Below are 25,222 nucleotides of genomic sequence, written 5' to 3'. Positions count from 1 at the left end.
CCCCCGCATCATTATTATTGTTATTCTTCTTTAATTTTTCTTCCTTTAAAAGTCTGAGAGACTTCTCACTATTTCTTGGCTGGGGATTTTTGAGAGGGATATCTCAGCTGACTGCCAGCAAGCAAGTGGATGAATGTAGAACTGCCCAAAGGAGTGCTGTACCAGGGTTTCCAGTCTTGTAGAATGACCTTGACATCTCTTACTGTTTTTATTTACATTATAGAATCATAGAATAGTTAGGGCTGGAAAGGACCTTAAGATCATCGAGTTCCAACCCCCCCCGCCATAGGCAGGGACACCTCACACTAAACCAGCCCACCCAAGGCTTCGTCCAGCCTGGCCTTGACCACTGCCAAGGATGGAGCACTCACAACACCCCTGGGCAACCGATTCCAGTGCCTCACCACCCTAACAAGAAAGAACTTCCTCCTTATATCCTATCTAAACTTCCCCTGTTATCAAGCAATTGGAATTAATGCAGTCAGACAATGAGTAAATTATGCGTAGAGAGCAGGGGCCTGAAGAGCTCTGGAGATTAAGTTACTGTATGTAACAGAGACTGTTCAAGGATGGGAATCCAGATTCTTTAAATGGGAGTTGCATAATCATAGATTGACAATACCTGAGGTATGAAAAGCATTTCATGCTGGTGTGCAGTGTTTGCAACTCCTAGGAGCTGATGGAGCGGTGGTTATTCAGTGGATAAGCGCTTAACACAGATACTACTACTTAAATAGCAGCAACTTGATAGTACTAATGACAGCCGCTACTGATACTCAAGCCTGAGAACTCTTGCTTTGGATTACTGACATTGAAAGAGTGTGCAAGCATGGTGGCAGATTAACCAGTTTTGTTAGATTTATGAGTGTGATTTCTAAATTCTAGGTTTATTAGTGTGAAGGAAAAAAGTGGCAAACCCTGGCAGTGGGGGACTGGCAGAAACTGGCAGAAGTGGTGTTGCTCAGAAAAGGAGTGTGAAGGGGGCATTGACAGATTGTAGGTTTTAGAACTTCAAACAAATCATCTTCACTGTGCTCACAGATTAGATTACATGCTCTGTGTTCTGCTGGTACTGTGAAATGTTTTCTGGTTTCAGTTTGAAACACTTCTCTGGAATATTTCAAGTTTTGCAGCTTCTGTAGAAGAAAAAATACTTTTTAAATGTTTGATTCGCAGCTGACAGTATGCGTAATTAAGTAAACCTGAAGCCTGTTTGCAAAGTGCTCTGAAAGACTTCATTCATGTGTTACTAATGAGATGCTAGAGTACAAAAGAAGAGTTGCCTTTGGTGTATCTCTGCAGGTAAAGAAGATAGCTTTGCTTTGTTATTTTGTCATCAGATTTGGCCTTATATTGAGTTGTGTAAACTCTGTTGGTTTGGTATTTTACCATTTCTTTCAGTGACTCTAAGATTTTTGCCTCAGCATTATTTGGGGTTTTTTTAGTGAGATCTTTGCTATATGAAGTTGTTCTTAAACAAAATTAAGAGCTCTGGAACTTATCACAAATACATAAAGAAAATATGTCTAATGCCTTGAGTTGGTGATAATTGAAAAACATTTAACTGGAGTATTTTTAAAACTTGTATATGATCAATTTAGACATAACCTCTGGTCTTGATGTTTCAGAACAAAGCTACTAACAACATAAAGGAGTTGGGCCTGTACTCCAATTACTCCAGTCAGCAACTTGTACATAGTTTACAAAAAATAATTAATTTGCTTGTAAATTGAAATGATTGTTGGGGTTTTTTTAGATAATAGAACTATTTTGTTTTGCAAAATTTGATGGAATATGTTCATAAAACGGATTGTATTTTTCCTTCAGAACAGAAACAATCTGGAAAAAAATACAGTCTGCAGTTGTACAAGAGAATCTTAGCATTATTCTTAGAAATTAGATAACAAACTTTATCTGCATCTTCACTGTTCAGCACTTTTCCCTCCTGACATATCATAGTAGTATAAAGATTGTTTAGGCTGTCCTATAGTATTTTTTAGTCATAAGTAATAGGATCCATTTTTATCAGGAGATTCTCTTTTTGAAGAAGAATTAAGGATGCAGGCAAGAGCTCTAAAAGAAAAGAATCTAGACATAAAATATTGGCACTTATAGCTAATAAGATTTCTATTGCTTATACAGGTTCAATTCTAGTCATTTCAGTTTCATGGTTCCTTGTGCTGCCTTTTACAGATTAAGAGACTTCATATTTGATCAAAAAATGTTCAACTCTGCAAACATGGTCTTTTCACTGGATAATTTTTTTTATGAAAGACCAGATAAAAATCAAAGGTAAATCTTCATTGTTAAATGCATAGAATTGTTTTCCACAGTCTGAATTGTTTCACAGCAGAATTATTTTTTGTAACTCCCTTTTCTGTCTACCAGTAAAAATGGGGCAGAAATTTCCAGGTTCATAACCCATACTTTGAAATGTTTTGCCAAGCACACTGAAGTTTGAATATTGCAGGTGTGTCTCAGGCTATAAGAAATATGGGTCAGCAGAAGTTTTGCCTGTTAAATTTTTCTGTGATTAAAAATCATACAAATTAAAGAATGTCTTTTAGCAGGAGAAACAGTAGGTTGTTTATAATTAGTGATTTTGAACTAAATGTTGTGAAGGGTGCTTAAAAATGCTTTGACTTTACATTTGTGCATTAAAAATAGGTATCTAGAAAATGAAGAGCCTAAGGTTTGGTGTATTGCACCTGCTCCGTCTATTTCTGAAATTCCAGCTGCAGAGGAGTTGCAGAGGGAACTGGAAAAAGACACAGCCAACACTCATAAGGGTAAAAGATCATACAATAAAATGATAGAATCATGTAGGTTGGAAAAGACTTTGAAGGTCATGGAGTCCAACCATAAACCTAACCCTACCGAGTCTTGCTAAGCTATATTTGACGTTCATTTTGAATGGTTTAAGAAATAATTAGCTTTACAGATAATTCCTCCTCTCTTTTCTATTGCTGTGAAATATGGAATATTCTAGCTATGCAAATACAGACAAAGAATGTGTTTTAGTTGAGAGTGATGATCTTCCATATATTCGGAGTGTTAGCAGTCATCTTTGGGCATATACAAGCTACATGTTTACTGTGCAGAAGTGGGCAAGGTAAGAAGTATGATCAAAATTTCAGCTACTCTACATTGTTCCATGAAGCATCATAACACAGTGGAAAGCAGCTGTTAAGAGCATAATGCAACACATGGATCTGATGACCTGTCTCCCACCCAAGGAACAGAGAGTTTGCTTGAACCTAACTTTCTTCTTCCCTTTTATGGCTTTTTTTTCAAATTGCTGTTCAGGAGGCCAAGTTTGAATCTGGCCATTGCTTGCTGCTAAGTGTGGTATTCCTTCCATCTGGACATTCAGGATCACCTTAGGGAAATTTATTTTAAAGAATTCTGTTGCTTTATCTCTGTCAACTAGATTTCTGCATTTCTCAGCTGCTGTGCTGATTTATGATAGTCTCTGTTTAAGAATTACATTGTTAAGACAGAAGGGTTTTTTTCCTAGTTTCTAGATGGATAATACTGAAATTTATAGGCTGTGGAATACAGCTGTTCTGTAATCTTGTTGCATTCAATTGCTCATTTCTGCTCTTGCTTTCCTTCTGCTGACAGAAATGCTTGTTTGGGCATCTGTATCAGGACACAGATCCTGCTGAGAGCTAACGCTTCAAAATGTGATAATTAACCAAGATCACTATGAAACCATGAATAGGAATTTTGGCTGTTGAGATTTCAGGCTTTATCTCATGGCTGTTCATAGTAGGAGCTTCAAGCTTGGTCACTGTGTCAGCTTTTTTAAAGACCATCTTTATTCTGGGACAGGGTGGGGAGTTTCTATCTTACAAACTACTTTGTAGTTCTGAGGAATAGTTTTGCTCCATTAGTTTGTGTATAAGGCATAGAAAGTGACCATGTATTTATAACTTTTTAATTAACAACACACATTGCATTCATCAGCATGAGTCATAAAATACACACTAAATTTCTTGCAATAAGATAGAAATATCAGTTCATATAGGATACATGAATTTGTCTTATTCTGTGTGGAAAATATTTACTAAGATGAGTATGAATAAGAAATTTAATATTAATAGAAATACTACTCTATTGTTTTCGCAGGAGGGAGAAAACATGAGAAGTTTATACAACAATGTAAGAGTACTTCTGAGGAAGGACATGATAAATCACCAGCACCAGTTCAGTTTGGCATAGCCTCTAAAAAAGAAGTACTCCAATTTGGTATAGGAGAAAGAGAGAAAATTAGTTTTTGCCCTGAAAGTCTAAAAATGGTTTCATTGTTTCTCTCTTCTGACCAAAATAATTCTAAAACAGGAACAGGGGTTTCTTGTCCACCTGGTGCAGATTTTTCACAAAACAAAAGAGAAAGTAGTTTTCCAGAAAACAGTGATGATGACGACGAGAGTGCCCATTCAACATTAAGAAAAAAGTATGTGTCTAGTCAAGTCTGATCATTTATCCACTGTCAGAATCATATTACTATTTTAGACACTTTTGTTAAACACAGAGCTTTGCACCCTTCAATTGAAGGTACATAAACAGGGTTCCAGTCACTAGTTCTTTTCAGTATAAGGAAGAAAGATGTTTCCTTTTGTCAGTATTTCAGTACTGTAATTAAATGTGTCCTGAGCTCATCCTCTTTTATGAGAAAAGTAAGGATGAGGTTCGTTGCTTTAATTTTAAAGAAACTGTTAGATAACAAAGGATTTTCCAAATACTGTTTTGAGTTCTTTATTGACATGGTAATGAGCAAAAAGGCAAAGATCACTTGCTTTTCAGAGCAGAGGTCTGCCAGGCAGGTATACCTTGAGCAGTTCTCAACATGTGCTTCAGTGCATCCTGGGAGGAGAGGTTTTACAGATAAACTCATCTTCTGCTCAGCTCTTCTCATTGCTCAGAAGCTGTGTGTCTCTATTGTTCCTAATTATGCAGAGATTGACAGTTAATCTCTTACTGCGATTCAGAGCTCATCTGGACAAGCAGTTAATTCGAGTTTTTTCTGGAATGAAAGTTAAAATGTATCTTGAAAGGAGTCTTCTTTCGGTAGAAGGGTGTCAGATTAAATAAAGTTAGAGACTTTTCTTATGGTTGTGTCTTACTAATTCTGCTTCTGATACAAATAGACATAATTTTAAAATGTTAGAGAAACCGTGTAACATTACAACAAGCTAATGAAATTTTGGATCTTTTTCAGCTTATTTAAAATGCCTGGTTATATGCACACAAATACAGAATTGAAAGATAGTTCTGTTGATGTGAAAGGAATTAATACTTACTTAAATACAACTGAAAACATGAAAGAAGTAAAAAAAGAAGGTTTATGGAGAAATAATCATCATGCCTCAATAACTGAAGACTCAGATTTAACTCTGCCTAGGGTAAATAATGAGAACATTGCGCCTAAAAATGGAATGAATATGAAATCATTTCCTAATGCTTCAGAGATTCTAGATATGACAGGTAATTACTATTACTTTCTTACAAGAAAAATAGTCCACTGTCTGTCTTTGGTATGTAATAGTGAGGGATATCCATGATCTCAGGTAGAGTGAAGAACATTTTCCCACCAGCTCAAGGTGAGATAATTGGCTCAGCGTGGAAGAATATAATGCATTTTTATGCAACTTAATTGCATTGGGTTTTAATATGAACTGGGTAAACAATTTAAGAAGAAAGGTCACATTTTCAAAAGTGCCAAGTCATTTTGAAAATGTCACTCCAAATCAGTCCTCTAAATTTGAGAAAGAGCAGCCTCATTCCTTCATGTGGTAAATAGTCTCATCTTCATTTGAAAATGGAATGTTTCTTTGTGATGTGGTTTACATCTAGATTTTAAGCTTTTTGGGACAGGGACTCATTGCTTCTGTGGAATGTACCTTGTGTACCTGGCTAACTCCTGCAGAAATACAGAATACAAAAATAGTTCTAGCAAAAAATTGTAAGGCAGAGCTGTGGCTTAGGATGGGATTTGGAAGCTGGTCAGGAGTGGAAAACATGATTCCTCTCTGCCTTCTGAGCAATGGTGACTAGCTTTGTATATGAGTGGAGAATAGTGGATGTCATGTACTTTGACTTAAGTATGACTTTTCATAGACTCATAGAATGGCTGAGAAGCACTGTGTTCCACAGTGTTCTTCTATCTGAGTTAGGACTCAGGATTAGCAATGGATGTCCAACTGCATGGGTAGAATAATGGTTGGATGGTCAGTCTCAGAGGGTGAGTGTTAACAGGTCACGTATTGCCCACATGCCGGCTGCAACTGCAGGGGTCCATCCTGGTGGAGGGTGATCTCATGAATTTCAGTAGGAACAAATGCAGAGTCCTGCACTTGGGAAGCAGAAGAACTGTGGGTTCCTTGGGATGGACTGACTAGGTGCAGCTGTTTGGAAAATGCTGGGGTCTGGCAAGCAGTGCTCTGAACGTCAGCCAGCAGCGTGTCCCAGCAGTAACAGAGGTCTACAGCATCCTGGGCTTTGTTAACAGAAGCAGAGCCAGGAAAGTTGAGGGAAGTGATTATCATCTTCTTGGCACTTTTGAGACCACATCTAGATACTGCATCAAGTTTTGAGCCCCTGGTACAGGCAAGACATCCTTAAACTGGAATGAGTTCAGCAAAGGGCCACCAAGATGGTCTTTCCAGATGATGAGCTTGTGACCTGTTTGTCCTGTCCTCTCAGCAACTTCTGTATTACCTGGACCTTGTTACAGCCTTGCAGTGCCTCACGGAACACACAGCTTGGGGTCAGGAATGTACTTTTCATGGGTATTGGTTGAAAACAAATCTGGTTTTATAAATTTGCTACTTATATTTCTTTAGGAATTACAGGAAGAAAACTGGAAATTTTGAGGGCTGTTACAGAAATACGTATCCTTATATTTGCTGTATCTGATTTACTGATTTTATTACAATGCTTTTTACATTTACAAAATTACAGTTTTAATTTGTAGCCATAGGAGCTCTTGCATTACACTGTAATAGTTTTGATTTGTAACATAATGCTGGGAATCAAATGATGAATAGGTGTTTACCCTTTGGACTTCCAGAGCTAGAAGGAAAATAGGACAACTTATGGCTCATTCATTGCTAAGCAAATTTATTCTTATTTCAAACATTTGAAATTTATCCTCAAAACTGTTTATTTTTAAAATGTAAAATTTTTTGTTTGCATAATACATATATTTCAGGCAAGTTTTTATATGCAAACACATATATCCCCATATACTTTAAATAAAGGAAGAGTGAATTATTATTTAGGCTTATTAGGAAAACTGAATCTTTTTGTCCCATTTTCTCAGGAGAAGATAAACTTCACCTACTCCTTATAGGTCTGTATTTATGTTATAGTGTGCATACAGTGTATTTCCATTCTTTAAGCAGGTTTCACAGTAATTTTCCTTCTTGGCCCTGCCTTGAACCCGTGACACAATTAACCATCCATCTGTAGATGTCAGTTTACTTCTTTTTCTGTTTTTACATTGTCTTTTCAATATTTTGTTTCTAGTAAGCTGTCAAATGGTACGTTAAATAGCAGGAAGAGGAAATATCTAAATTTAGGCAACTTAAATTCATGTGAATAACTTTAAGAAGTGTCATAATTTACAAAATTAATAAAGACTCAGTTGGTCTGAATTTGCCGTAGTCAATGTTCTTCATTTTGAAAACACAGCACTTACTTAGGGAATTTTAGAGAAGTTTTTTTAAAAAATCCTTATTTTATTGAGTCTAATACTTGCTTATCTTCACCCATTTTTTATGGTTATACTTAACTGCTTTTATTTCTTGTTCTACTCCATTTCTTTTTCATCTTCATAGTCTCTGAATGTAACATAAATCTGAGGCCTCAGCAGTTCATTGTTCTTGTTATTGGAGGTGTTATGTCTGACTGTGTGCATCCTCAGCCTGATCAGACATTACAGTTAGTCTGCTTGTGGCTTCACTGCAAGTCCAGACAAGGATCAGCTCACTTACTGGATGTGTAATGTAACAATGCTCTCTTTTCCTCTTAATCATTTTTGAGATAAGAATGTTGTTGTTTGATGAATACATGATATTAGACAATGGAAAAAATCTTTAAAACCACTGATGTAGGTGAATTTTCTTTGCTACTGTTATGACCAGACAGACAAGATTATGCCAATTAATTTCTGCTATAGTACAGATATATTGTGACCATTGACACGTTAGATACGCAAACAGCAGTGCTTTGCTTCTCATGTCTGGTTTGCAGTGTAGAATAAAGCTTTTATCACTTAACAGTTTCACTCTCCATAATTGTATGGCATTCCAGGAAGCCTATGCCAGGGAGTAGGTTCTTGATTATTGGTATAATCCTGAGACCTCTCAAATAGGTAGTGGATTTTTTTGTCAAAATGGAATTATATGGCACACCAAGAACGTGAATAAAGCTACTAAATAGTTTAATACGTTGCTTTTTGGTAGTGTTTCCCAAGCCTGTATCAGTGAAAGATCGTTGCATATGTTTTGACATGTACTTAAATTATAAGAAAGATATTAATTTACAGTTCTAAAATAAATTTTGTGACTTTCAACTGTTTTAAATTCCTTAATGCTGTCAAGCAACCCAATTTAGGAGTATTTTTAAGGAGTTCCCATATTTCAACTATGCACAGTCTAAAGCTTTGGATGATGTAAGTATGAAACATTAGATGCAGTACAGAGCAATACTTAGTAGACAAATCTAAATGATAGTTTGCTGTTCAGAACTTAAAAGGAGTTAGAAAACTGTAATATATCTAGAACCTCTTCGTGGAATAGTTGAGCAGGGTTGTGCTTAGCTGGGAGAAGGGACCAGAAGAGCTTTTAAAGAATGTTGTTGTCAGTTTTAAATACATTTATGTGAAGATGCGAATTCTCTGTGGATTTCTGCATACGGATTAGTAATATTTTTTTTTCTCATAGGAAGATTAAGAAAAGCAGAACGTTAGAGAAAGTTTTACTTTTGGAAAAGTGATGTTTATCCATCGCCTTTTATATCATCTGTGCTCTCTTTAAAACCAAAACTTCTTTTGAAAGGGACCAGATAAAGATTGTATTATAAGTATTGCAGAGAGGAGATACATGATCCATCAGTCTTCATCAGAGCATTTGATATCTTTATTCAACACTAGGGGAAATCCAGTGTCATTTACAAGCATTTATAAGCATGTGTTTTTCAAGCTACTTTTGATGTTGCAAAGGTTTCAATTTCTTATCCACTAATTATAAAGTGAAGTCTTTAAGAATGGTGTTTATATGCGCAGAATAATCTTGTATTAAAATTACACAAGGATTTTTAGTTTTGCCTTTTTTCCCCCTACATTTTTAGTTTTATGCGTAAGTTTGGGTTATTTTTTGCTTACTTCCAAATTTGCATTTATTTGCTGAGGAGAGCTATACATCATATTGGCCTGTAAAATAATCTTGTGTGACTGTCCCTAGAATAATGGGAAACAGCATGTAATTGAGATTTACTTTCATGGAAGTTGCAAAAACAGGGAAATAGTTTTAGTTTCTCAGGGAAATAGTTTTAAAAACTTAACATTCTATTAAAATGGTAGCTATTAAAATTATACATATTCAACAATGTTGCAAGTTTGAATTACAGAATGAAAACAAATTGCACTTGGAATTTGAGCACAAAATACCTCTTTGTGATGAGCCTACGTTTGGTTCCAGTCGGACGTTGGCAGTGATTCTGTTTTAATGCAATATAAAGCTAGACACTGCTTCTTTTGTTTGCTGCAGAATGGTAGACTTCATTCCATAATAACCTTAAGATGAACAGTATCTCATTTATGGTTCTTTGGCAGGTGTGTGGCAGAAGATGATGTGCTGTATCATAAAGTTCATGGCTAATGCAAACATTTTTAGAGGAGTACATATGTCAGTGTAATAATAATTTCCCTCTGTGGTTTTTCCCTAACAATGCTTTTGGAATATATGAATAGGTACAATGGATAGCTGTGTTATATTTACTACTTTGCAATTCTTTCCTAGCTTCTGTATACAGATAGGAATTTTGTGATTTGTGCTCCGACTGGCTCTGGAAAAACTGTAATGTTCGAGCTAGCTATTACCAGATTACTCATGGAAGCCCCACTGCCTTGGCTAAATATAAAGGTTGTTTACAGTAAGTGTTATGCAGCTTTAACCCATTTGGTAACAGCAGTAGAAAATGTCATTCTCTAAATGTGGAGATCTAGAGTGACTGTGTGAATTATATGGAAATTAAATATGTTAAGAAATTGTGGCCTACCTTATTCTTTAAGAAGTTGTTTGGTTTAGGGTTTGTTTCTTTGTGATACCATTGTAACTCTTACTAGTATTTAACAGCACTGTATAATTGTAGTGTTCAGCATTGCCTATACAAGTAAAAATAAAGAAATCTTGTGAAGAGTTTGTCATCTAGGAAGGCAAGATAGACACTAAAAGGGAAGAAGAAAGCAAAGAAAACTAAAACAAATTCTTACTGGCAGATGCCTGTCTGTTGCTCTAAGATGAGGATCAAAATCCTCCATTTTTATTTACCTGGCAGGGTTTCTGTCTACTAGTTCAAAGGCAACAAAGCTATGATCTTTGAGTTTAATTGATCTGTGCAGGAACTAATGAAAATACTTGAGAATAGTCACAACCATTAACACCTTTTATTTTCTTTCCTTTCTGGAGAATTGAATTCATAGCATGTAAATCAGGTGAAATTGGTGGCTTTGTCCCAGTTTTAATTAGTTCACACAGTGATATATTTGTCAGTCTTCTATTTGTGGTTAATCTGTATATTTACAAAAGTTTCAGCTTAATGTATTTATCTTAATTCCAATGTGTTCAAGTTCTTAAAATAAAGCTAGTGTAGAATTTACTGTGTATTTTTACAGGAGATGTATAAGCAGGCATGTATTACAGTTTCTGTCAGCATATTGAGATGGAACATTTCAGTGAGCTGTAATGGGTTTGATTGCCTTGGTAGAACTGATACAAATTGTCCAGTTGGAACTTCCAGTAAGGAAGCCAGTTACCTTCTGGTGGAATTAGATCTGCTGACTTTTCCAGGTTTGACAGTGGTGTAGAAGGAGATGTAGTTTTCCAGATGTTGGAACAGAGGTGTTAATCAGATTATGTACTGCCAGAGCATGCTGTGCTACCTGCTTCATCAGCGTCCCAATCTATATGAAATAGCTTGCAGTAGTTTTGTAAATTAGAGTTGTTTCCCAAGAGCTTTAACACAGGTTGAGGATTGGTGACTGAAGTCACCAGAGCAATCATTAGCTTCTTGTATTCTTCCACAGCAAAAGATCATTACTTTTGCAATTTTGAGTTACTTTCTTGTACCTTAATCTGTTTTCTGGAGCTGGTGATTTCCCTGCTTTATAGACCACTGATAACATGAGATTTTATACCTCTTTCTGAAGCAGAAACTGGTTCTTTAAATCTCTTCATTTTGGGAATCACTTGTCAACTGATATGATGCTGATGGGTCATATTCCAGTTGCTCTAAAAGCCTAGTATGCGATCACTGCAAGATCTATTTTATTACTGCTGTTTTCAGATCATGCGTAGATCACTTCTTCCACTTAAATCACTGCATTTTCTGTGTAGATTACCCATCCAATATAGACTTACATGTGTTGCTGGTATTAGTCTGTCTAGAGAATTACTTCTGATTTCTAGAAATCAACTTCCATCTGCAAAATATAGTAAGTGTCCAGTGGAAAAAAAATATGAAGAAATAGGTTGTTTTAGGAGTCTGTTTTTGTAAGGCCCAGCATCAGAACTGCTACCTGCCGTGTTAGTTGCTACTTGCTGTGTTAGCTGCTTGGTGCTGACTACATTTAACTGTACATCTGGTTTAGATAGATTTTGATTTTTTTCTAGTATACTGTCTCTTGCTTGTGAATGGTTTCTCACTTATGACCCTTTTCCTCTCTTAATACAAAGTGCTCAAATAATTCTGAACTGGAAGAAGGTTGGTATTTATATGATCTTCTGTTGGAAAATATGTCTTTCCTGTGGTTTCTTCCATGTGTGAGGAAAACCTTTGGTAGCTGAGTAATTGTTTCCATGTGGGATTGAGGAAAAAATTAGGATTTAGAAAGGGCATAAATAACTGTAGTAAAAGGGTTCTGTTTCTGGTTGCTGATGGGGAAGAACTGGGGCCCAAAGCTCACCACTGATCTGTGCACATGGAATAGGATAATAAAGTTAATACCAATTACAAATTTTATGGTTCTGGGAGCAAAGCTGAAAATTAGGGAAATAAGATTCAAGAAGACATCTTAAAAATCTATGCATTTAGCATCTTTAGCAATACATCTGAAGCTTTGGTTTACCTGATATAACACTGCTTATTTTGTGTTGGTTTTAGTGGCTCCAATAAAAGCTCTGTGCAGTCAGCGTTTTGATGATTGGAAAGAAAAATTTGGACCTATAGGACTCAGCTGCAAGGAACTGACAGGAGATACAATGGTGGATGACTTATTTGAAATACATCACGCTGACATTATTATCACTACACCTGTAGGTTTCAGTCTCAACTCTTACCAAAACTAGAATAAGCAGACAGTAGTAGTCTACTCATTGTATTCTAGTAGGACTGATCTTTTTTTATGATCCTTATACTTGCTCACACACTGCTATGCATACTATTAGTTCATAGAAACAACAGCTAGTAATATAATTATGTGCCAGATGAAACAAAGATGGCATTAGCTTGAACTAAATTGATTTTGTTTCAAGACTAATTGAAGTTTGGGCATGTCTGCCTGTACTGTACTTTTGGCTTATGTTGGCCTTTCAAGCATCTTTTGCCCTTTGTTGTTATGGGTTTTCTTTTTCTCCTAGGAAAAATGGGATAGCATGACTAGAAGGTGGAGAGACAACTCTATAGTCCAGCTTGTACGACTGTTTCTCATTGATGAGGTAAGAAAATCAATGTTTTATATGCACTGGTTTTCTTCTTGAAGATAAAAGGAAACTTAAAAGTATAACATTTATTTAACACATGTATAGATTGTAACTGGAGAAATATTTAGCAAATCTTTTAAAATTCCCAATAGGTGCATGTTATAAAGGATGAAAGCCGTGGTGCAACATTAGAAGTTGTAGTCAGTCGTATGAAGACTGTTCAGTCTTCTCTTTGGCATCTTTTTGAGAATCATGACACTGTTCCTCCCTTGAGATTTGTAGCTGTTTCTGCAACAATCCCAAATGCTGAAGATGTAAGAGCTACATTTTAACTTTATTTGAATTAATGTAGTTGTATTTTATAAAACTTACCTGGATTCATAAATTCAGATTGATAACAGAGTTGTGTCATTTCGAAGCTGTCACCTGAAGGCAGCTGTGAGGTAGATGTTAATGTACCACATGCAACCATATGGAATTATTAGCCAAGTATGGACATGCTTCAGTTTTAGATTTGTGATTTTTGTCTTTAAGTACAACTCCCAACTGACTTGAGATTTCAGTACAAATTATATTGGTCCTGTAGATAGCAGCACTTCACCTGTGTTTTTAATGATAAAAGTAATGTCAAGTGTATTAATAGTTTACAAGTGACAAAAGCTATGTTAATTATTGTGTGATGCAGTTAGAGTGCAGTGAGATTAAAAGCAGAAAATTTTAATTTCTATTCTATTTCTTCTTTTTCACAGGTTGCAGAATGGCTTTCAGATAGTAAGATGCCAGCTGTATGCCTGAAAATAGATGAGGATCAACGACCAGTCAAGCTACGCAAAATTGTTCTTGGTTTTCCATGCAGTGACAATCAGACAGAATTCAAATTTGACTTAACTCTTAACTACAAGATAGCTAGTATTATACAAGCATACTCGGAACAAAAACCAGCACTTGTGGTATAACAGCTTTTCTCTTCATCACATTTGAAACTATTTCTTTCTTTTAAAGTGTTGATTAAAAAAACCTTTTATTTATAGTTTTGTGCCACAAGAAAAGGAGTGCAACAGGCCGCTTCTGTTCTTGCAAAAGATGCTAAATTTCTACTGAGTGTAGAACAGAAACAAAGGTATTTGTATGTTGCGATGTTGATAAGTGTTTGTGTGTTCTAGTAAACCTGTGATGTCTGTGAAGACAGCTATTGAAGTAATATAGTTTCTAGCAGAAGAGTGCAGCAAAATCATCCTCACAGTTGACATTCTTTTTGGTAAACTGGCACTTCTTGGGAAGTTATATTTGCTTCTCGGATTATTAAGGTACTTCATACAAACAGTTATTTCTAAAAGCTGCCTTCTAAGTATACAGACGTTAATTCATATGGACCTATAAAGCCTTGTATTGCAAAGGTTAAGCATTTGAATAGTTGAATTGGATGTGGTCTTACTAGTGTTTTAAGTTAAGCCATAAGAAGTCTTTGCATTATCAGGAACCTTTAATAAATGCAGCCCTGACCCATATTAGTTACTTACTTCAGGGTTGCTTAGTCCTGGCAGCTGCAGGAGCTACTTCCTGATTTTGGACCTCAGACATAGTCTTCTTTGCCGTATGTGAACAACATCTAGATTGTAGGTTGTGACGTGGAAAGATAACTGACCTGGAAAGGCTGCAGCAGCTGCCCCAGAGAGTCAGTTTTTTTCCCTTTGCAAAGATGGGAAGGGTGGTGGTTGAAAATATCCAAAGAATGTATACTTTAAATGTTATTTTAAGACTATGTGCTTTTAGTAGTCTAGCATGTAATTGAAAACTACAAACATCCTTAGAAAGCACAAAGGTAGTAGAACTATGGGAAAGTATGTAAAAAGCGTACATGTCAAGGAATACATCTTACAATCTTTAGGTGGGGTAATGGTGTATCTAGTTTCACGTGAAGCTTTATTTTTGCATTTTAAAAACATACTTAGTCTTTGTATATTGCACTTAAGATTAGTGAATGTGCTTTGTGATTTTGAAGTATTTGGGTTTTTCTATGTGTGTTGCATAGATTACAGAGGTCTGCAAATTCACTGAAAGATTCCAAACTGAGAGGTAAATATAACCTACTACTTCTCTGCTCTGTGAATGAATCCTCGCTTGAGTAGTATTATTTCATAACTGTAATTATTATTATAATTATTTTACTATCAGATCTTTTAATGTATGGTGTGGCTTATCATCATGCGGGTATGGAGTTATCTGACAGAAAAATCATTGAAGGAGCTTTTACTGCAGGAGACTTACCAGTACTTTGTAAGTAAACGTAACTTTTAAAGTCAAAATGCTGTTAATGTATCCTGAGAGGATTGCAGTTTGGAAGTGGTAATATTTTATGCTTCTGTGGTTTGTTTAACGTTTGGAATTATTACTTTGTGAAATCCAGGTAAAGAGGTGTTTGTGTTTTAGATACACTTTCACCCTGTGAGTATGCATACACACTGTTACTAAAGACTATAGAACTTTCCTTCTTTACAGCATACACAGAGGTCATCCTTCCTCATTTGTCCATATAGGTCTACCAATGTCCAGTTCCTTTTCATACCACTGAGCCATCCTGTTGAGGTGAAACTGTCTGCTAGTGTATCTTGTCACAGAGTTCACATGATGGGTTTTTTTTGTTTGAGTCCTTTGCAGCAGTGATGCAGGTTAAAATACAGTGATAAAGGTAATCTTTTACATTTATGCTTCTTAGATTGGCAGGCTACTGTGTTCAACCTCCCATGCAAGGTGTTTTGATTGATGGGGAGGTTCCTAAGTATTCCATCTGCTGTTACCCAAGATGAGAAGGTACCTGTTTGAGACATGATGGTTTCATTTCATCCAGGCTTTTTCTGTAAAAAAAATTCAGACCCTCTGGGGAATTGTCTGTGTGGTTCTTGCACAACACTGAAAAATTCATGGATTTTTTCTTTGCTACCCAATGGTCATGACTCACTATGAAAATTTAAGGTACATACCCTTACCGTGACCTGGCAACCTTGCTGAAGTTGCAGTGTCCGTGACATTAAAAAGTCTTTGCATCCCTGCAGTCTACTGTACTTTGGCTGCCTGGTGCACTGTGTATGGCTTTGCCAGCTGTAGTGCCATTTCTGCAATCTCAGGAGACTGGTTCAACAATTGCTTTTTGCAAAAATAACTCTGAAAACCTGTGTCACAGCTGAGCACACCATGAAGGTGTATGTGGACTACCACTGAAAGAATGCAAGGCTGCTTACTGGTACTTAACTAATTTGAAATTCGTAGTTTGTATGAATGTTTTGGAATCTTCTGAGATACTAGAATTACATTATTACAACTGAGGGGAAACTGAAAGAGTATGGGGCATATTCCACTTTATATATCTGAGGGTAGAGTTTTAAACACACATTTCACAGATACTGCAAAGGGGAAAAATTCTTTGGTCTTGAAATAGAATGTATGTATACTCACAGTGTGTGTGTGCATACATGTATGTATAAACATACACCTGTATGGACTGAAGTCTGATTGCACTGTAAATAACCTCTCTTTGGACTTTTTTTATGGTTAGCTCATTTTGCTTTGACAAATATCCCATTTTGCAACCAACACAATATGACAAAACATAATACATAATACTCTCACAAGATGGGGTGGATATGTCTTTAATTTAGACTATGGTTTTCCTTCCTGATGCACCTGAATTTTAGTTCTGCTTTCACTTCAAAAAAGAATTGGAAAATTCATTGCTACTTTGTTTTCCTAGTGTGATAGTTTTGTCATTTGGCTTTTACAGATGTTTTTCCATGTTCAATTCCTGCCACCCCATATATTTGTTGGAGAAAGTGAATTAGAAAACATGAGTGTGAAATAATTTGCCACAACCTTGATTGGGGTTTTCTGTGTGAGAGTGTGTATTGGTAAAGTAGTGCAATAGCATTGGTGGTGATTCTGGTTTGGTACCATGGTTATGAAAATGCTAATGACTGATCAATTAAAATACCTTAAAGAGATTGATCACTACAAGGTAAGATGTAGTCAGGGCTGTATTCAAATATCTATCCATCAAGAAATATGAATAGGATTTCTTCAATGTGTATGTGTCAAGTTGAAGATGGATTGGATTCTGGATTATCTTCAAATGTTAAGGAATGTTTAACTAAAAATATCTAGGATGTAATTTGTTAAAGATTGTTGTGCAATGTCTGTAATCTATGTCTAAGTCTTTGTGGTGCAGAATGCCCACTGCCTTCACAGAAAGTAAGAGCTCTTAGGAATCAAGAGTTAATTGCTTATTTGCTACTTTTGGATGGTTTTCATCTTGCAATCAATATACTTTAATCTGATGTAGTTACTACTAGCACCTTAGCAATGGGAGTCAATCTACCTGCACATCTGGTGGTTATAAAATCCACAATGCACTATGTTGGAGGAGTGTTCCAAGAGTACAGTGAAACTGACATTCTGCAAATGATTGGGAGAGCAGGAAGGCCTCAAGTAAGTTAATGCTATATTATATCAATGCTATATATGGGTGGATCAGTAGAAACTATTCATGGCAAAGAAACTACAACACCAATAATTTTACTGCAATATTTGGGTTTGAAAGGGTTGTTATTAATAGTTAAATTACTCCTGGGTAACTTCATAAAGGAAGAATTCTGTTTGCTTTTGTATTGTTCACTAAAATGTACTGCTTCACCTTGCTCTGGAAGAAGATCTAAAGATCACATTTGGGTTACATAATGAATAAGAAGTAGAGAAAAAGTAGGAAGCTGGCATACAACTTACAAACGGCATGATAAAGATTCTCCACTATTGAGTAGTATTGAATAATAGCATGGAGAGCCATGTGCTTTTGTTCCCTCAACATCAGACTAAGAAAACAAACATGTAATTAAGTTAGAGGTGGAATTAGAGGGGGAGGGTCAGAAACAGTGCCTTCAAAGAGTTCTAATTCATTTTGCTTCCACAAGAGGTTGCTGATGCCAAGAATGCTGTGTGTTAGAAAGGCTTTAGACATTTCTTTGGTTTTAAGAAAGAAGAGGGGGGTGGGATTTAAAAATTATTATTTTAATTTTGCCCCTTTCAAGTCTTCAAATCGTATATGTTAAATCTTACACTTTTAAGCCATTCAATATTTAGAATAAAGATAGATAAATAGATAGATAGAGCCAATATAAAGCCTAATACAGGAGATAGTTAGGAGATAGGCTGCATATATTAGCCACTGTGGTATGTTGTGTACATGACACAACAGTATATTATCTGGACCTAAGATCTAAACTTGTATGGAAATGCCAATAATCCTCACTTTCTTAACTGATTGGGTTTGGGGGTTTTTTGCTAGAGTAAATTCAGTAAGATTTTTAAAGTTGTGACTCAGAATCCTAAGGCACTTCAACTTCCTGAGTCAAGACCTGAAATATTTACCAAGATCTGCCTTACAGTAGTACATATATTAATCTGATCTTAAAAAAAATGCAGAAGTTAGGAAACTTCTTGTATCAAAAAACAACAAATCAGTCTAACGGTATTTTTTTCCCCTCACAAAACAAAATAATGTGAGGTGGTTCGAGAGTAGATACAAAGATTATAGAAATTTACCATAAAAGGGTTGACTGTTCATTCAATACTTTCTGATGTTTGGAGATGATGAATAAAAATTTGTCAGAGAATTATTCTCTGTGGTTGTGGTCAGGAATCCTTTCCTTAGCTGTGGACCTTGTAAGGAGGTCAGTAACACTTTGTGTTTGTGGTGTTTCTCAACATATTTCTGTTGTATGTACATTAGCACGTAAGGGCTGGTGTCTGCCAGCCAGCAAGGGCTGGAATCCCGGGTCCTGCTTGCTACCTACAGGAGTTGTAACTCACCTTTAAGTTAGAAAAACCTTGTCATTCAACAGCCATTTCAACAAGGATTTTAAGAAAACAGTTTTAAGGTTTTCAACACATATGTGATGCATATTCAACTGGAATTTCTTTGCTAAGCACTAAAGAGCAGGTTTTGTTTGTGGTCTTATTTTTCAGTTTGACACTACAGCTACAGCAGTTATTATGACTCGCTGGAGCACAAGGGAAAAGTATATGCAGATGTTAAATGGTGCTGATATAATAGAGAGCAGGTAAGTAAGCATTTTTTATAAGACTATATAGATGGTACCAATGTTTCATAGTTTCTACAGAATGTGTAGAAAGTAATGTAAGAAATGGAATCAAACCAAGCTATACAGAAAATAACAGCCTCTGTTTTATTACCTAAAAACATCTTTTGAACATCTTAAACTAAACAAAAAAGTTGTAGATTTCTGCTGGAAAACTGAAGAAACTGAAATAGTACATGTTGCAAAGACAAAAAGCAAGAACTGAACCAAGATTGTGTCTCTGAATTTTTAGATTGTAGAGCCTGGAAAATACCAGGCTACAGAATTCACTTGACATGAACAGAGTATCAAGAGAAACATGTAGGAAAGTTAAGACTTTAAAGGGTTAAACATGAAATTTTGCTAAGGTTTAAATTTTCAAATATATTCAAAATACCAACACTGTGCTGTGACTTAAATGTATTCGAACTTACAAAGCTTTATTTTCTAATGAATGTGGAGCTTTACAGTTGTGACAGGGTTTTTATTTTTGCTTGCTAGACATTAAGCCATAATAACCAAATTACATTGTTGATTATTTACATATTCTTTACAGTGCTCTGATGATTTCACTGCTTTAAGTGAGCAGTTGACAGGAAAACAAAAATAAAATAAACCCAGAAAACTGTTGGCATTTGGTGAGGGTTTTGTTTTCTTTTGGGCACTTTTTGTACTACTGATTGGTAAATGTACTTACCTTTTACTTTTTTGTTTCACTAGCTTGCACAGGCATCTTGTTGAGCACTTGAATGCAGAAATAGTGCTGCGTACTGTCACGGATGTCACTGTAGCTTTGCAGTGGATACGATCAACATTCTTGTACATCAGAGCCTTAAAAAATCCAACTCATTATGGTTTGTTGGTTGTTTTTTTAATTTGTCTAAGACTAGTATGTGTTAGATACGTGTTGTTTCTTTCAGTTCTTCATGCACTATTATTTCATAAGGGCTTCAAAACAAGATGTGTAATATGGCTTGTGACTTTTTAGGAACAGTTTCAGCTGCTTTAATAAAAGTAATAGGAGTTTCAGTATGGTATAACATTAAAAAACTGTGAAGAAGGCATTTACAGCTTCTCAATGATCTATTTCTTTTGAACTTAATACACTTTACCATGTATTAATGCAATATTGAGCCATAATGTACTTTTCAGCGCTGATTAGATAATGTGCTGCTAAAAAAAAAAAACAACCCAACTGTCTATGATAGTTTTTCTAAAATTAAAGATCAGTAACCTTAATGCTGATGTCCTCAGTTTGTCTTGACCAGAACAGCCCCCTTAGTCCCCAGCCCTGACCATGTCTTTGTTCCTCGTCACTTGCTCTACACCTGATTATGAAGTGTCCTGGTTTTGTTGCATTCAGGTCACTGGGCACTTGCTGGAGACAACTTTTTGTAAGGATTTATAGATGGGACTGGCACACATCCAGTGCTTGAAGGGATGTTATAATTTAGGTGGCTTCCTGTATTCTAAAATAGGAAAACTCTGTATGTGAAGTTCTGACATTTCTGCAACTTTTAGGACTCTAACATTTTACATAGGGGAATATCTGCAGCTTTTACCTCTGTACATTTGCTTTAACAGTCACTTGCTGATACTTAGATACTTACGCTATGTAAGGCTTTCAACTTGTTCCCAGTATAATAAATAAAATCTACCAATTCGAGGTATTCTTCTGGCTCCCCAAAATCAGTAAATCAGTTCTGATGAGTAAGGATATCAAGGAGGAGTATATCATTATATTAGGTTAAAAAGCATTTTCTCTTTTCATGAAGGTTTTTCATCTGGATTGGATAAAATTGGAATTGAAGCAAAATTACAAGGTAAGTGACGTTAAAGTTTTTTTGGGTGAAATGTTACATTTTAGGACAGAGTCATCCATGTATATTATATTTACATTAATTTTAATAGATTCATTCACAGAACAAATGTAATTCACTATGTTGTGTTATTGATTTTATTATAATACTTTCAAAATGTCAGTACATTTTGACTGGTGGAAGGGTTTTTCTTGTGTAGAGAAAAAAACACCTTTACCTATCTCATCTCCATATAGATACTCAGAAATGTGTGTGGAGCAGAACATTTACATTTTGATTGTTTTTCCTTTGATGGTTCTCATTTGCTTTCACTAATTTCTGTTACTATACTTGCCAGTTTCTGAAAGAGCTTTTTTGCATCTTCCCTTCATCATAAATTTAGCCTTGATAACAAAGGATATAAAATGCAAACATCTTCACCTTGTTCAGAACCAGTTTAAAATTAGAATTATAGGATCATTGAATGGGTTTGGCTCAAAAGGACCTTAAGATCATCTAGTTCCAACCCCCTGCCATAGGCAGGGATGCTTTACCCTAGACCATGTTGCCCAAGGCTCTGTCACCTGGCCTTCAGGCACTGCCAGGGATGGAGCATTTACCACTTCTTACTTCCCAGTAAGAAAAGTTACCTAGTTCCTATGTTCATTCAGTTGTTTTCTACCTTTTCCTGTCTTTTTTATCAGAACACTTCTATTTTTGGCACTTAATGAAGTATGTTACTTCCTAAATAAGCTTTTATGTGAGAAAGCATGGTTTGAAATCACCTCTACATATAGTGCTAGAGTAGAAGGCTTCACTTATAAATGCTTTGTAGGTGTGGATTATATTTCTTTGAAGTACTCTGATCTTAAAACCTCTTTTTACAGTTCTTGTTTTAGCTCCCTTTTCCCTGCACACATGAAGTATTTTGTATTAATGTATGTAGTTATGTTCTCATACATTTCACTGCAATGTGAATGATTTCTGGTTGCTATCACTTTGAGTGCTTTCCCAACATACTTTTAAATTTCGAACATTGAATATAATTTTTTGCCTGAAAAAGAGTTGTGCTGTCCTGTATCAGTATCCTTCAGTGAGCTTTCTCCAGGCAGAAGTTAACCACCAACTTTGGCAGAAGCAGTTTCATATTCCAAAACCTTTACCTTAGTTCTATGGAATTAGTTGGCTATGCATTCAATGCAATTTCATAATGTTTCTGGTTTGTACATAGTTTTTCTGCATATACTAAACCCACATATATTTTCAATTTGTTGATAGAACTATGTTTGAAGAACTTAAATGATTTATCATCTTTTGATTTGATCAGGATGGATGAAGAAAATAAATTCAAACCAACAGGTAACACCTTTTAAGAATAAACTGATTTTCAGCAGTGATGTTGAGATAGTAGTGAACTACAACAGCTCACAACTTAATAGGACCCATTAATGGAAGTACAGAAATGTAGTAGAGAGTAGAATCCGAGAGATTGTTTGACTAGAATATATGAACATGTTTCTTTAGCAAATCATGGAAGTTCATTCTCTTAATGTTTATCCAGGAACAGATCTCTTGTTGCTGGAAAATTTGCTGCAGATTAGGAGAAAATTATGGAAAATTATCACAGAATAGTTGAATGTGACACAGTGCAATGAAGGATGGGTTTTATCAATACCTGCTCTTCTCTACAGTCCTCTGCTAGAGGTGGTCAGCTTCTCAGCAACCACAGTTCACATTCTGGTATATTAGTGTGAATTCATCTTCATCAGAGAAAACTGTACCTGGCACATGCTTCTTTCTGCCACTCTGTGATGGGGTCAGTAATGCCCATCAGGCAGCTGGGGGGCAATAATATACCAAGTCAGTGGTGGTAAATGTCATAGACCCCTCTAATAAGAAAATCACTTTGATTTTGTGATTTTTAAAAATACACGAAAAACATTTGGCATGTTTATTTTTTAAGGTATGTTCTTCTTTTACAGAGACTGGAAGATTAATGGCGTGGTATTATATTGCATTTGATACAGTGAAACAATTTTTCACAATTAAGGGAACAGAGACTTTAAATGAATTGGTAATTTAACTTTTCTAAGAAAATTTACATATGATCAATTGATTTTAAGTGGATTCAAAGATAAGCAGAAGTTTTAATTTGAACAGCTCACACTTTGTCTATGTAAAGTTTCAGAGACTACATCTAAATAAATTCCTTATGGAGTATTTTTGAGGCTTTCTACTCTTTGAGATCTTCTGCTTTCAAATTCTTTCTACCCTCACTTACCTTGCTTATGAAGATAAAAGTTGCTGAAGCTGTTCTGTTTATGTGTCACTGTATTGTATTGTGGCTTAGTAGTTATGTTTTAGTGCCAAAACAAGCTGTATGGAGAGCACATTTTGCTTTTAAAGGAATGTTGCTGTCTTTCTGGTTTAAATAATTTTCCTCTCTCAAATACCAGGTGGTTATCGCCACTGTCAAGTGACAAAAGACATGTTGTTCTCATGCAAATACTATGGCAGAACAGATTGGTCATGAAAAAATTGAATGCCTTTTCTCCTAAGGAGACTGTTTTGTTACGAAAGTACGAAGAAAGTAAACTGAAATACATAAGAGAACAAAAATTACTTATAGTTACCTTTATATGTCATGACGTGTTAGCTCTGTGGTTGATTCTGAATAACTTCAAGTGGGATAGTAATCTAAAACCAAAGAAGTCTTCCCATTTAATAGCCTTTATAGGAAGATGAAGTTGGCCAGTATTAGAAAGAATCAACTGAACTTCCTTCCATGGTATAGGGTTGAGACAATAATGTTTTTTTAAAAGCTTTTTATTTTTAAAAAGTAGGTAATTGGAAGAAGTAGAAAAAATGACAAAAAATGAATAAAAAAGTTAAATTGTTACAGATTACAATGATCTCCAACTGCACAGAATTTCTGGATGTCAAGTTAAGAACTAATGAAAAGAAAATACTGAACACATTGAATAAAGACAAGGACAAAATAACTATCAGGTATAAAAAATAAGTAAATTGAAAAAGGAAAGTCTCTTTTTAGTAATAAATAAAATGAAGAGCAGAAAATCTATTTTCATTCATAGGTTTCCAATGGAGGGGAAGATAAAAACAAGAGAAATGAAAATAAACTGGTAAATATGATATTGTTTTGTTACTTTCCATTGAAAAGCTGTAATTTTAGATGCTAAAATTTGCATCATTTGCATTTCATTGTTTCTATTCTGAATTGTTTTCAGTAGAAAGTTTTATGTTGTTATACTTTGCTTACAGTATGGCTTATATACCAAAACAGTCATCTTTTTTTTTTTTCCCAGTCTTATTCAGGCTCAGCTCGGGTGCATTCCTGTTCAAGACTTTACTTTGACACAAGATACTGGCCGAATATTTAGAAATGGCTTAAGAGTCACTAGATGTATGGTGAAATTGAAATCTTTTTTGGTACATATAATAATAAGCTATATTTTAGTTTATTAATACAAGTAAATCTTATTTTTACAGGGTTAACTGACTTTCTGGCATCATGTAAAGACAACTTTTCTGCTTTATTAAACTCTCTGATTTTGGCAAAGTGTTTCAGATGCAGACTTTGGGAAAATTCACTTCATGTGTCTAAACAACTGGAAAAAATTGGTAGGTAATAGTCACATATTATAAGGGTGAATCCAACAGGAAATCAAGACTCAGAATTAGCCTGCTAATTTTTGAGTTGTCTGCATACATAATTAAATAAGTCTCCTTACTACTTACTTTCCACAATTGAGTACCACAGTTGTCGGAATAGTCTGTCCTAAGAAGTAATGCATTCAGTAACCTTCCAGGCTTTCAAAGTATTTCAGAGTTGTTCTTCTTTCTTAATGTTCATCTCAGTATCTTGGGCATAGTCCACATTTGTGTAATTGCATATCTCTAAATTATGCCTTTCTTTCCAAACAGCTTTCACTATAGGTCCTGTAACACGTATGCATGAAAGCCTTTTAATTTATTTTGACCTGGACAGGAATCATGAAATAGAAATAGTTTACTGTGGATGAGGTGCTTACATGAGGATCACAAGTTTCTTCTATCACTCTATTCAGTTAATAGATGAACTTCTGGCTCAAGTAGAAACTTGTCATTTGTGAAGGAGTTCAGAAATTTTGGAGTGTTCTGTATTACAAAAATGTAGTTATACTTGTTTGAGGTAATAGTATAGCTTCCTGATTTATGTCTGATCTTATAATTTCTTGCTTTTAGAATTCAGTGCACTGTTCTCTATATTTCTTTTGTGAAGACACATATTCTGTACAGAGATCTGCAAATTAGAGAACAGCTAAACCAGAAGATCCACATTGCGCAGTACATTACAGCCTTGCCAGCC

General features: G+C 35.4%; 1 protein-coding gene across 1 annotated transcript in view; it reads left to right on the top strand.

The window, feature by feature from the left end:
• Positions 1–2,221: 2,221 nt before the first annotated feature.
• HFM1 (helicase for meiosis 1) overlaps positions 2,222–25,222 on the top strand; it is a 36,475-nt gene continuing 13,474 nt past the window's right edge. The window contains exons 1-24 of the mRNA XM_065672695.1: positions 2,222–2,292; positions 2,668–2,789; positions 4,132–4,459; positions 5,225–5,490; positions 6,849–6,896; positions 8,610–8,680; positions 10,029–10,161; positions 12,391–12,542; positions 12,867–12,944; positions 13,082–13,243; positions 13,679–13,879; positions 13,961–14,049; positions 14,962–15,005; positions 15,105–15,206; positions 17,263–17,408; positions 18,942–19,036; positions 19,775–19,908; positions 20,830–20,877; positions 22,132–22,212; positions 22,836–22,927; positions 23,756–23,862; positions 23,949–23,996; positions 24,180–24,277; positions 24,364–24,495. Coding sequence (XP_065528767.1) covers positions 2,222–2,292; positions 2,668–2,789; positions 4,132–4,459; positions 5,225–5,490; positions 6,849–6,896; positions 8,610–8,680; positions 10,029–10,161; positions 12,391–12,542; positions 12,867–12,944; positions 13,082–13,243; positions 13,679–13,879; positions 13,961–14,049; positions 14,962–15,005; positions 15,105–15,206; positions 17,263–17,408; positions 18,942–19,036; positions 19,775–19,908; positions 20,830–20,877; positions 22,132–22,212; positions 22,836–22,927; positions 23,756–23,862; positions 23,949–23,996; positions 24,180–24,277; positions 24,364–24,495 — 2,848 coding nt within the window. The remainder of the gene's footprint in view (positions 2,293–2,667; positions 2,790–4,131; positions 4,460–5,224; positions 5,491–6,848; positions 6,897–8,609; positions 8,681–10,028; positions 10,162–12,390; positions 12,543–12,866; positions 12,945–13,081; positions 13,244–13,678; positions 13,880–13,960; positions 14,050–14,961; positions 15,006–15,104; positions 15,207–17,262; positions 17,409–18,941; positions 19,037–19,774; positions 19,909–20,829; positions 20,878–22,131; positions 22,213–22,835; positions 22,928–23,755; positions 23,863–23,948; positions 23,997–24,179; positions 24,278–24,363; positions 24,496–25,222) is intronic.

Source organism: Lathamus discolor, chromosome 3 (assembly GCF_037157495.1).
Source record: "Lathamus discolor isolate bLatDis1 chromosome 3, bLatDis1.hap1, whole genome shotgun sequence".
NCBI lineage: Eukaryota > Metazoa > Chordata > Aves > Psittaciformes > Psittacidae > Lathamus > Lathamus discolor.
Note: the sequence above shows the minus strand (reverse complement) of the source record. Positions and strands in the feature narration are given on the sequence as shown.